This window comes from Halichondria panicea, chromosome 10, assembly GCF_963675165.1.
Source record: "Halichondria panicea chromosome 10, odHalPani1.1, whole genome shotgun sequence".
Lineage (NCBI taxonomy): Eukaryota > Metazoa > Porifera > Demospongiae > Suberitida > Halichondriidae > Halichondria > Halichondria panicea.
Window position 1 is genome coordinate 6,580,875 of NC_087386.1, and position 12,204 is coordinate 6,593,078.

Genomic DNA, 12,204 nt, shown 5'->3' on the forward strand with positions numbered 1-12,204 from the left:
GCAATAGGAGCACCTGGAAACAGGGGTGGGGCATGTAGCCCAATTGAGCTCACATGTGCTTTGAAAAATAGGCGTGCTCCCTCCCCCATCTATGTTGAAAGCCAGGCAAAACAGAACAAGAATTTTCATTGTCTATTATATATTATCACTTTTATTGTGTGAGATCACAACAGCTAAAGGTACATGCATGCTGCACTGAGTCAACAGTACACATTTACACTAAAATTATATCCCCCCCTCACAGATAGTAAAGAAGTATAGTCAATAGATAATAATGGGGATCACTGTGGAGTTGTGGAGAGCTCGTATTGGGCAGTTTAGTGGTGGGAGGGGATCCCGACCACACAGTAAAGCTCCCTCGACAAAACAGCCTCTACACTTCAGTGATACAGTGGGTACTACTGCGAAAGTGGTTCAAGGAGGCTTGCTTTTATTGCTAATTCTCAAGTTTCTGAGCTCTCAAGACAAATCACATTTGCTAAAACGCACAAGGAATGCTGGTCTCCTGGCGATTGCTATTGTTGGGTTGGCCCACTCTCTTGCCCACCTCTTGCTGCTAGCTGGAGACATTGAGAGCAATCCTGGACCTCGAATGGGTATGATTTATATTGTGAAGGTGGATGTTTCTGCCTGAAACTAAATTTCCTATCTTGTTGCAGATGAAGTTCTGACTGTAAATGACCTGAGTGACATTTACGAGAAGCTGTTCAAGGCTCGTACAGAATGGTTCAATATTGGGATAACTCTCAATGTCGATTACAATACTCTTACTGCTATCAATCAGAAGTATTCTAGTGATCATCGATATCGTGACCGTCTCCGAGATATGTTGGCTCATCGTCTCAATTTAGCAGATTCACTCACTTGGGGAGAGGTGTGCAAGAGTCTTAGACACGTCACAGTAGGACACAACGATGTGGCGGATGAAATAGAAGGATCTGTTTCAGGTATAGTTTAGTACAGGTAGCGAACCACTCCAACTCAGAACCTTATTAATCAAAATGTGTATGGCACTCAGTAAGTTCATTGCGTACAATATTATGTATGTAATCATGCCTATACCCCTGCTGTCAACTAGTCTCGCGAGCAGACTTGTCCTAGAGGGAACGTCTGGTAACTATTGCAGCAATTCCATGGCACTGAGGAATGTAGTCACGTGCAAGATATTTATTAATTAACCAAATTCACATGTAGACAAATATTTTCATTTGCAGCTAGCTAGCTCTTGCTTGGTCTGAGCTCCTTGTAACCGAGTTCCTTCGCAACCAGGTATGGTTCAATACTAAAATTAGCCTTTGCTAGAGTCAATAATCCTTCTTTTCACGTTCATTTTATGCTATAATAGGAAAATATACGGGGTGTTACCGCCCACTAGCTATGACGTGGACAAATCTGATTGGCACTGCCAACATTCTGGCAGGGGCCACGGAATTGCTGCAATAGTGACCAGACGTTCCCTCCCTCCCACGTCTGCTCGCGAGACTAGCTGTCAACCTGGGGGCTATAATTACAATTGTTTTGTATTCATACAGCAGGATACTCATATTGTTGATTGTGTCATTCCATACTGTAGGGTCCTCTGCTCAACCAGTGAGTGCAGTTCTTCAAGGGCTGATGGACAAATATCAAATCACTACTTCTCAAGTCGACTGTGAAATCCAACAAAAGGACATACCATATTTGGCTCCGCACTTTGACGATGTTAACCTCTATGTTGATGAGATGGAATTAACCGCTGGGGAGCAAACGGATGTCAACGGTGCAGATACTAAGCAATTAGCCATGATCAGGTGCTTGAATCTCTGGACAAGAAAGAATCCCGCACAAGCGACATTCAGGGCCCTTCTGGAGATGTTGGTAAAGCTAAAGAAGGAAGAGATTGCTATTCAAATATGTCAGTACTTGAAGGTGAGTCTGTGTGTACACGTTCTAATATTTCTATAATACTTATACATGTATTCAGGGTTTCATACAGAGGGGTGGGAGCCCTGGGATTTCCTCCCCCCTGGAAATATAATAAATGTCATACCAAATTGTGGTATTTTACAGTGAAGAAATAGTTATAATCTACATGTAGCTATAGAGTAAACAACCAATTATCGAACACGTTATATTTTGGAACGCTTGTTCTCGAGGACAGCGGCTCAGAGCACTAAGCTGATAGTACCTAAGTATGGACTAAGTAAGGCTCTATTCAAGTCCGAACTCACGGCCAACAGCAAGCTTCCTCGGCGGAGTGACAGGTCCAAATACTCAACTATTGGAACAGATTTAGTTCGAACATAGCCACGATATTCTTCGAACTCTCTCTCTCGTATCGATAGAAGGCTCTATACAGCTAGCTACAATGGCATGACTGTAATCTACAACTAGTAAACTATGTACAGCTCTGGTTTTAAGGTCTGACTGCAAGCTGTTAGACAACGGTGGCCTCTTAAAAAAGTGCAGTCGTGCCATCAAAATCCAAACGATTAATACCTTTTCTACAATCTCCATATTTAAAGTTGCTGTTTTATAACGTCATGGCTACACTGTCGTTCGGATTTTGATGGCATGCACTACTGCACTTTTTTAAGAGACCACCATTGTCTAACGGCTTGCAGTCAAACCTCGAAACCAGAGCTGTACATAATTTACTAATTGTAGATTACAGTCATGCCATTGTAGCTAGCTGTATAGAGCCTTCTGTCGATACGAGAGAGAGAGTTCGAAGATGTATGGCTATGTTCAAACTAAATCTGTTCCAATAATTGAGTGTTTGGCCTTGTCACTCCGCCGAGGAAGCTTGCTGTTGGCCTAGTCTATACCTAGGTACTATCAGTTTAGTGCTCTGAGCCGCTGTCCTCGACAACAAGCCTTCGAAAATAGAACGTGTTTGATAATTGGTTGTTTACTCTAACATGTATCAGTTATCCATTTTGATCTGTTAGTAAGGTGCTTCTTCAGTGATACCACAATCACACTCAAGAAACAGTGTGGTTAATTACATGCATTGCGCAAGCACATGCGATAGAATTTGTGATTGTAACCTAGTCACATGGTTACAGTATAATTTATCGGACAGCAACAAAATGGAAAATTGTTTCGGATTTTTAGTACACGTGAAATGTCCGGAATACCATGAGGTGCAAAATTTCACATTTTTCGAAGGTATAGAGCAGTAATCAAAACTAGGATAAACCCAGTATTTCAAATGCAAAGCTAATTGGTGGGTGTGGTTTTCCAACATTTATTAGAACCCACGAACATTTATGCTGAGTCCAAATAGCGAAAATTTGCACCCACGAAAATTTCCTGTTTGTATTCCCATCGAGTTTATTCTTGAAGGTATTTTTGAGGGGACCAAATGAAACCCTGTTTACTGTTGTTTTGCACAGGCTTTGACAATTTACGATATACAAGATGTTTACGAGAAACTGCACACTGCAAGCCCTCGCTGGTTCGATCTGGGATTGGCTCTAGGTCTCAGTAATTTCGTTCTCACCAACATCGATAGCAAGCATCGTGGCGATAATGTGTCGTGCTTGCGTGAAATGTTGGCTCACCTCCTGAGTACACAACATGTAACATGGAGTCTCCTGTCAGACGCTCTCAAAAATCCCACAGTGAATCTCATAAATTTGGCTGATAGCATCACAGGTAACTATTTTCAGTGTTTATGCATTTGACCCCGTGTGTGTTTTAGTGGTATACGTACATTAAACGTCATTTTAGGAATGTCTTTTTTCTTTGCATTCAGCCACAACTCAGATCAGTCAGTAACTAATCTCTCAAATACTGTTACCACCAGTCCTGCATTTTGATAGTTCATTGAGTACCGTTTATGCTCGTTCTAAGTGGTGTTTCGTTTTGCAGGAGCTGTGGCACCATTATCACCTTTATTACCTGTTGCCGTAGCTCCAGATTCACCTAATCTACCCACCGATCGTGCTGGTAAGATGTGCTCACTATATATAGTGTGTCCTTTAATTAAAACTTTGATCCCCCCTCCACTCTACACACACACACACTCAAGTATCTATTTATTTTGACTAGTGCCTAAACATAATTTGATATCAAAATAGAGGTTAGGACCAGCCACACAGACCAACAATTGCCAATTGGTAAAGGATCACAAGTCCCAAAAGCAAATATCGTGTGCCGGTCCATGCCGGTCTGCCGGTCCACGACAGACATACACCACAGACCATTAATGACTAACTAAAGGACTCGCTTTGCTCGCCCCAATAATACTGCTTTCTGCTTTTACTCTGTAGGATTGGTGAACAAAGCCGCTACACAACTGTCAGAGCACACACCTCTAACACAAGATGAGATTGATGCTCTACAGAAGCTTATCGAGGGAACAGGAGTGAACATTGATGACATCATTGCTACTGGTCAAGGCCTCACGCTTGAAGAAGCTCAACAATTGCTTGCTGAGAAAGGACACATTGAGGACGCAGTGAAGCTCAAGATAAGGCTACAAGAAAGTACGTATCTAGTGTTCCATGTCTAAATTGCCTGAGGGTTGTATGCCATTCACTTAATTCAAGTACCGTATAGCGCGAAATTTCCAAGACGTTTAATTTTCGCTGTTTATAGAAACTCTCCACAAAAATTAGGTCCACTTAGCTACATCATTTGGCCAAAATCAACAAAAATAATGCTTTTAGAGTCATTTCCACGAAAATAAGTGCCTCAAACAATTTATGTGTGTGTAGTGTTTTGATTCGTGGATTTACAAACTATAATTTTAGCTACAAGAGTCAGAAAAGAGCTGCAAACTGTACTGCCAGAAGTTGCAGCAGCCATTGCGAACTTTAACCTAGCTATTGCAGATACACTCTTTTTTCTGCGCATGGAATTGCCTCTTCTATACTTTTGAGCAAAGCAAAACATATTAGCATAGCCAGGAGCACATTACAGAAGGAGCGTCTTACCTTGGGAATCGCATCTCGTGCAAGTTTGCAAAGCATGACCTTATATGCAAAACCGCTAAGTGGGTGATAATCATCTGTGGGCGAGTGCTAGTTGAGCTGACGGTGCACTTTTACCATGCAAGCATAGGTCAATAAAAATGAAAAGCTACAGCTAGCTAGCTAGCTATAGGCCTGGTAGTAAGGCTCTCTCTTCTAAGAACCCCAGTAAGACTCCCTACTGCAAAAACAAAACGCCTAGTATGTGTTAGTCTAGGTCTAGCAAACTTTCTCTTCACAAAGTAATGGATATGCTCCTCTTTTAGAATTGTCTATACCTCACCAATGACAGTCTCTTCCATGATGTACACCAACATCCATCAAAGACCTAGCTATTCATTTTAGCTCTTTCTGGCTCAACCTAGCTCTCCTGCTGCTGCACTACATACAAAATCCGTTTATAATGATATTCACAGGCTGACCGCAGTCTGTAATTTATGTACACAGTACTTTCACACTTTTCTTATAAGGCAATGCGGCGTTTAGGAAAACACACGAGATGCGATTTCCGAACCCATGCACAGTTAGACGCTCCTGTATTGTGCTCCTGGCATAGCCAGGGTAGCATACAGGATTTTACAGTAGAGGGGGGAAATAAGAAAAGTAACCAGAACATTTTGCTAAAAAAAGGGTCAACTGTTATTTCAATACCCTGTTATAATAGGACACCCAGTCATACAACTAGTACCTGAATGCAAAAAATGGGGGGGGGGAATTGGAGCTGGGGGGGTATCCCCCCTTTCCCCCTGTATGACACCCTGATAGCGCACATTCATTGCATTAATTTTTTTTCATAGTTGCTAAAGAGCAGCAGCGATATCTCGAGATACTCAAGGATTTAATGACAGCTGCTGGCACCATCGACCTTCGCTACTTGAAACTGTATCTTGTTGGCCCACCTAATGTGGGCAAGACGACCACTCTAAGCCGTCTCCTAAAAACATTTGAGAATATTCATTCAGCAGGAGACAAATCAAACATTCAAAGTACGCTACTCGCTAACTGTATTCAAGCGTTTGCTTTTGTTGGTGACGACACAGCAGAGTGGCTATCTTCCAATAACGTCGACAATGAAGCGCAACTTTTGTTCAACTATTTGTGTGGACCGCTGAACACACCCCTCAGTGAACAACTAAGTGAAGAACACACTACTCCACCCGAACCTTCCAGAGAACAGTCACATGTTCAACAAGATGAATCCCACAAGCTCATTTCTGTAGAGAACGTTGTTTCACAAGTTGATAAACTCGATACTTCAGATGGAGAAACAAAGACTTGCAAAAATCAAAGAATTAATGATGGTATCAGTCGATTCCAAAAATTGATCAAAAGTGGAGACTATTCTACCCTTTTCAAGGCTTTGGGCACATTTTTAAATATTAATGATATTGGAGGTCAGCCATGCTTTTTAGAAATGCTCCCAGCTCTGAGCACTGGTCCGGCCATGTATCTCGTCTTCTTAGACTTGAGCAAAGAGCTAAACGAGCCGTACAAAATCCATTTTAGTCGCAAAGGCAAAAAAATCACTCCCTATGACGCTATACATACAGTCAAAGAAACAGTGTCTCAAATCCTTTCTTCCATCAGTAGCATACATAGTATCCCTCAAGTGACCTGTTCATTCAAGACCGATAAAGTTGATGGATTTAGCGAGAAGCTTGAATTATTCCAACAAGTTAGTCCCTTGGCTGCGTTGATAGGCACTCACAAAGATAAGCTGGAGCATCCAGAGAAGGAAATCAAGAAAAAAAGCGAAGATTTAAATGACATTGTAAAAAAACAGTTTGGAAAAATAATGATTACTCCTGGCGCTACTGATTCAAATCTATTTACCGTAGACAACCACCATGGAACTGAGCAGTCGGACATAGGCCCACTTCGTAAAGTGTTAAGTGACAACTTTCAAACACGCTTCAAGAATGCTTCGTTACCGATTAGACCAAAATGGCTTTTATTTGGACTCATTCTCCGAAGGGAATACAAGATTGCTAATATTGAAGATTGTTTAGAGTTAGGGAAGAAACTTGAAATGGATGAAAATGAAACGACATTTTGTCTGCGGTATCTTCATGACTGCGTTGGCACTATCATGCATTTCACAAGCGTTTTGAATGATAAGAAAAACTGGCTCAAGAATCATGTAATTTGCTCCCTTCAAGTTCTTTTCGATAGCATCAGTGAGCTGATTCTACCTTCTTTGTGTGGGCTTCGTTCTGGAAGTACTTTCACTGAGAATGAAAAAAAACTGTTTAGAAAGGGGCAATATTCAGCTAAAACTATCGAAATGTGTTGCAAAACGTCAAGAAATAATGAATTTATCCCAGCCAAGAATCTTATATCACTTCTTCAACATCTTAACCTTCTCTCTGAAATCGTTCACAAAGTTGTTAATGACCCAAGCAAGTGTCAAATCACCTATTTTATGCCGGCTATCTTAGAGTGTGCTTTACAAGAGGAGCTGACCAACCCCCCTCCACCAGACGCCAACAACCCAGAGCCACTGCTCATTACATTCAGCCGTGGTTACGTTCCAACAGGAGTTTTTTGTGTTCTGATCACTCGACTAGTTTCCCAAGGCCCTCGTGGAATCCTTGTATTTACTTGGGAGTTGGTGGAAGATGGTGTCAAGCGAAATTGTGTATCTTTTCTCGTCGACAAAACACACAAGGTGACTCTACTAGCACACAATCAATACTACGAAATTCGAGTTGTCTACAATCCTGATCCTGATGGTCACATGTGTCTTCCTGATCCTGATGGTCACATGTGTCTTCATGACCTTTGTACTTATGTTCTCTCAGTGATGCTCTACACTCTCAAAAGCCTTTACTCAGACTTGGTTCCTCAAATTGCATTCCGTCACCAGTCCAGCCGAGATAATTTGTGCGTTCTTACCAAAGATTTCTGGGTACGGTTTCTTTGTGGTAGTAATCCAGTGACACCAACGAAAGACCAACAAGTTTGGTTGGGTAAGGTAAGTTATTTATATATATTTAAATGTTTTGTGTTTTATATTTCGTATATTCGTGCAGACTGTCTCCATTGGTCAGAGTGCTAGCTTGGAAGTTCTCAAGTTCATAAAGGGACAGCCTCTGGAGAGATTCTCTTTCAATTGGAGCAAAGTGGGAATTAACGACACACGACCTCCAGCTGATGACTGCAAGCCCAACATGCTCACCTTCCGGAGTGTGAGTGAGGAGTACCTGGGCTACTACCAGTGTGACGTAGAGGAGGCTGGGAAAGTGGTCTTCACTGTCTATAGAGCTCTCTACAAAGGCGAGCTCAGTAAGTTCAGTACGTACACGTGTCGACCTTCTGCTTCTGTGCTTCTTACCAATTACTTACGTATAATTATTGTAACTAACGCTTAAATTTTCGCATTACATCTTCATTAGTGAGTGAATCATTGCTAGGAGAATACTCAGGAGCAGCTGATCAGAAGAGAAGACTGTCAGCTGTGGAGATGTCCAGTGCAAAACACACACGGTTAATATCTCCTCAAGGTGTGTTGGGTGGTGTCCTCCATGATTATTAGCAGTATTTAAAACCATACCATTGTACCCTATGCCTAGAGTCTTACTATTCAATGTGTGTGTGCGTGTCTATAACCCCTAGCTAGTTTTCTACTTTAGTGACCTTTTTCTATTGTGCCTGGTACGGGGATCCCTTCAGCTATAAATATGTAGGGTACCTCGAATAAAGGCCGCGTGTAGTTAGCCAGAGGAGATTTAGCCTCGAATCCAGGCCGATTAAAATACGGCCTGGTACCTATTGCATGTGTAATTAATTATAGGCGTGGCCGTCCACACCCATGTACTATCTACTATTATATGAAGCTTTTATAGCCTAGCTAGCTAGCTAGCTGTGGCCTTCTCTATGGTGTTGTGTTGAGAAGGCTTGCACACGAAGCCAGAAGAGGCTCTCATCTACCTCTATGATGGTTGGATGGTCGTGATGTTTTGAACTGGGTTTCTGACAGACTATGGCAAGTCTTTGACTTTGTGCTTCCAACTGCAACCATAGGACCATTGTAGAGGTAGATGTGAGCCTCTTCTGGTTTTATAATAGTGTGCAAACCTTCTCGACAACACAATAGAGAATATAAGCCACAGCTTCACAGGAGAGAGAGTTTAAAGTGTTTCTGACAAACTATGGCAAGTCTTTGACTTTGTGCTTCCAACTGCCACCATAGGACCATCGTAGAGAGCCTCTTCTGGCTTTAGACAAGTGTGTAAGCCTTCTTGACAACACAATAGAGGGCATAAAGCCACAGGAGACAAGTATTTGTTAAAAATAATACTGAAAGAAACTAGTAAACAAACTAGTTTACGGTATAATTTTACAAAGGTTTACTAACGTGAACGAATTCCCCAGATTCTGGGGAACTCAGTTTGCGCATGTGCACTATCACCCATGCAATAGAGACCAGGCCGTATTTTAATCGGCCTGGTCTCGAGGCTAGAGGAGATTCGACAAGGTGCGGTGCAGCTCAAGTAATTAGCTCTTGATTACTCTCAGCAAAAACATACGACATGGGCTGATAATTATTGTTCAATCAAAGGCTAATTGTCTGAGCTGCACCGCGCCTGTCGTACCTCCTCTGGTAGTTAGCTAGCTGCTGCCCAATATTTCCTCAATGTGTGTCCTGATCATTAGCAGTATTTGAATGGAACCAAAATCATACCAATTTTGTACCCTTGAGTCTTATTATTCACTGTGTGTGTGTGTCTAACCCCTAGCTTTCTACTTTAGTGACCCTTTCTATTGTTCCTGGTAGGGGATCACTTTGATCAGCTTATTATTGCATCATTAGTGAGTGACTCATTGCTATAGGAGAATACTCAGGAGCTGGCCAGAAGACAATGCCACCACTTCCAGTGCAAACTACACATGGTCAATGTCCCCTCAAGGTGTGTTGTTTGATGTCCTAATCATTATAGTACCTATCACGGGAAATGTTCGCGAGTGCATGCAAACTTTCGCTATTTGGCCTCAGAAGAATTGTAATAAGGAAACCACACCCACCAATAGCTTTGCATGTGAAATACCGGTGCGTGGGAGTTTCTCCCAGTTTTATTTTTCGCTTTAACTGCTCTGCCCTTGAAAAACAGACCTCACGAACATTTCCTGCTGTACGGTATAATTTATAGATGTTAGTGAATTTGTTTATTAGCGTTCTATAATGTTGGGATATGATCATACAAGTAATAGTTGTGACACCGCCACGACTGCCACATGAGATATATTGGCTCAGTGTATAGTGACGTAGCTGAGGCACTCAGCACCATTAACTGTCCAATATGGCATACATTGGCACACCGCGTTTCCTTCGTCGGATCTTTGAGATCAAAATGTAACAAGTTATACATGTAGTTATTGACTGGCTGACTAGTAATTATGGCTTGAGGTTGTTTTTTTCGGAATTCCGACCTGACCAATCAGATCAAGGTACCGTACGGGTAGAAAATTTCGAGGGTGTAAATTTTTGTGCAATTCAATATTCTGTCTTATTTGGAAAATTTCGCGGGTAGTAAATTTCGTGGAGTTAGGGTGTGTCACTATCTCGCATGCGTAAACAAAGCCTTTCGCGGGTTTTAATTTTTGTGTTCTGCAGCCACCCACGAAAATCGCGAAATTAAAAACACCTCGAAATTTTTACCCGTACGGTATGCGTTTTGTACAGTAGGACGCATTTATAGCTAGTTCTAACTGTGGGTATAGTTACTGTTGACCAGTCTCTGTATAAGTAATCATTGTGTGGGATGGGGTGGAATGCAGGGGTGGGGCATGTAGGGGGTTTCCCTGCTGAGCTCAGCTTTTTGAAAGCCACAAGCCTAGCCAGGCAAGAACTAGAGCAAGAATCTTGATTGTCTATTATAATTAGCTGTAGCTTTATTGTGCTGGTATCAATATAGCTGAGGTGCGTTGAAAACATGCTGCATATAGTACACATTACACATTCCCCTCACTGCAGATGACTACTGATACACCTGAATACAAAGCCATCAGTAGCTGCAGAATGGATCTGACAGAGATGCTCTCTAATCACTTCAGGGAGGTAGCTGGACGTTTACGTGATAGTGGAGCACTGACTAACAGCCAATGCGAGGAAATCATTGAATCCGGACCTCCTAAAGCATGTGCTCGTAGGCTTATAGATATGATCACTATCGACATCAAAAATGACCCATTGGATGTTTTTGCCGAATTTGTGACAGCAATGAAAAGCAGTGGGAACAAACGCTTCAAAGACTTTGTCAAGGAAAACATTGAAGCTAAACGAAAAGAGTTGTATAGAGAATTGCTCCAAATTCCACCAGGTATGTAACAATGGTGATAATAATTATATGATCAAGGGCATATAAAAGAAGAGAGGGCATGCAACAGTAAAAGAGTAGAATTCAAATGTTGGGCGGATGAATGTGCATGAAGTGCTAAATATCTATTTTTAGCAGTTCATGCACATTCACATTCATCGTCCACATTTGAATTCTGCTAGCTACGTGTACTATAGATAAGTGAGTTGCATGCATGCCCTCTCTTCTCCCTTGATATGATCATGATTGACTTTTCCCATGTTTACAGGTTTCGTGGCATCTCAGGAATACGACGTCTTCATCAGCTACAGTCATGAGGCTGACACTATACGAATGGTGGACAATCGTTTGTGCTCTCTACTGACAGATGAAGGTCTCACTGTGTTTGTAGACAGAGACGGCCTTCGTCCTGGGGACAAATGGCGATCTGAGATTGCCTCCGCTATCAAAACCTGCAAAGCCTTTGTTGTAGTGCTCACTAAACGCTACATGAGGTCTGCGTACTGCAATGGAGAGCTGTACGAAGCAGAAGCTCTTGGCAAGCGTATACTCCCAGTGGTGTGCGAGAAGGGATGGGGAGATGTACCTGGAGGTGCTCCTGTGACAGAGATAGTGAAGGAGGTTCAGTATGTCTCTCTAGTGGCAGAAGACAGCGAAACACAACTGACAAAACTGGTGGAAAGTATCAAAACGTCAGTCAGTGCGTAGTACCTGAACTAACTGCACCGTTACATAGTTTATAGGTATAGTTTTGTTAGCAAACTGCTGTAATTATTTATACATTTTGTACATTTCCTATAAGATTTTTTTTTTGTATGTTACCCTTATCAGGAGTGCATAATCTCCTGCCCCTATCTATTTATAATTATGTGTTCAGTCAAGTGTATAGTCTAACTCTTGGTCTCTGGTGCTCTATTGACATGCATGGT

At 41.9% G+C, this 12,204-nt stretch overlaps 2 protein-coding genes across 3 annotated transcripts; both read left to right on the forward strand.

Annotated features, from left to right (window-relative positions):
* The first annotated feature begins 76 nt into the window (after window positions 1-76).
* LOC135342587 (uncharacterized) lies at window positions 77-10,376 on the forward strand. Of its 2 annotated transcripts, none has more exons than XM_064539351.1 (11): window positions 77-179; window positions 245-596; window positions 660-947; window positions 1,574-1,908; window positions 3,378-3,639; window positions 3,856-3,933; window positions 4,257-4,472; window positions 5,756-7,932; window positions 7,991-8,243; window positions 8,354-8,461; window positions 9,792-10,376. In XM_064539351.1, the coding sequence occupies exons 2-11, from the start codon at window positions 275-277 to the stop codon at window positions 9,887-9,889; spliced, it is 4,137 nt and encodes a 1,378-aa protein (XP_064395421.1). In that variant the 5' UTR covers window positions 77-179; window positions 245-274; the 3' UTR covers window positions 9,890-10,376. The 2 variants fall into 2 exon arrangements, with proteins under 2 accessions (XP_064395421.1, XP_064395422.1); XM_064539352.1 differs by having other exon boundaries at window positions 8,372-8,461.
* Window positions 10,377-10,727: 351 nt separating this feature from the next.
* LOC135342755 (uncharacterized) lies at window positions 10,728-12,147 on the forward strand. Its single transcript, XM_064539606.1, has 3 exons — window positions 10,728-10,878; window positions 10,933-11,278; window positions 11,544-12,147. The coding sequence occupies exons 2-3, from the start codon at window positions 10,933-10,935 to the stop codon at window positions 11,981-11,983; spliced, it is 786 nt and encodes a 261-aa protein (XP_064395676.1). The 5' UTR covers window positions 10,728-10,878; the 3' UTR covers window positions 11,984-12,147.
* The last annotated feature ends 57 nt before the right edge of the window (window positions 12,148-12,204 follow it).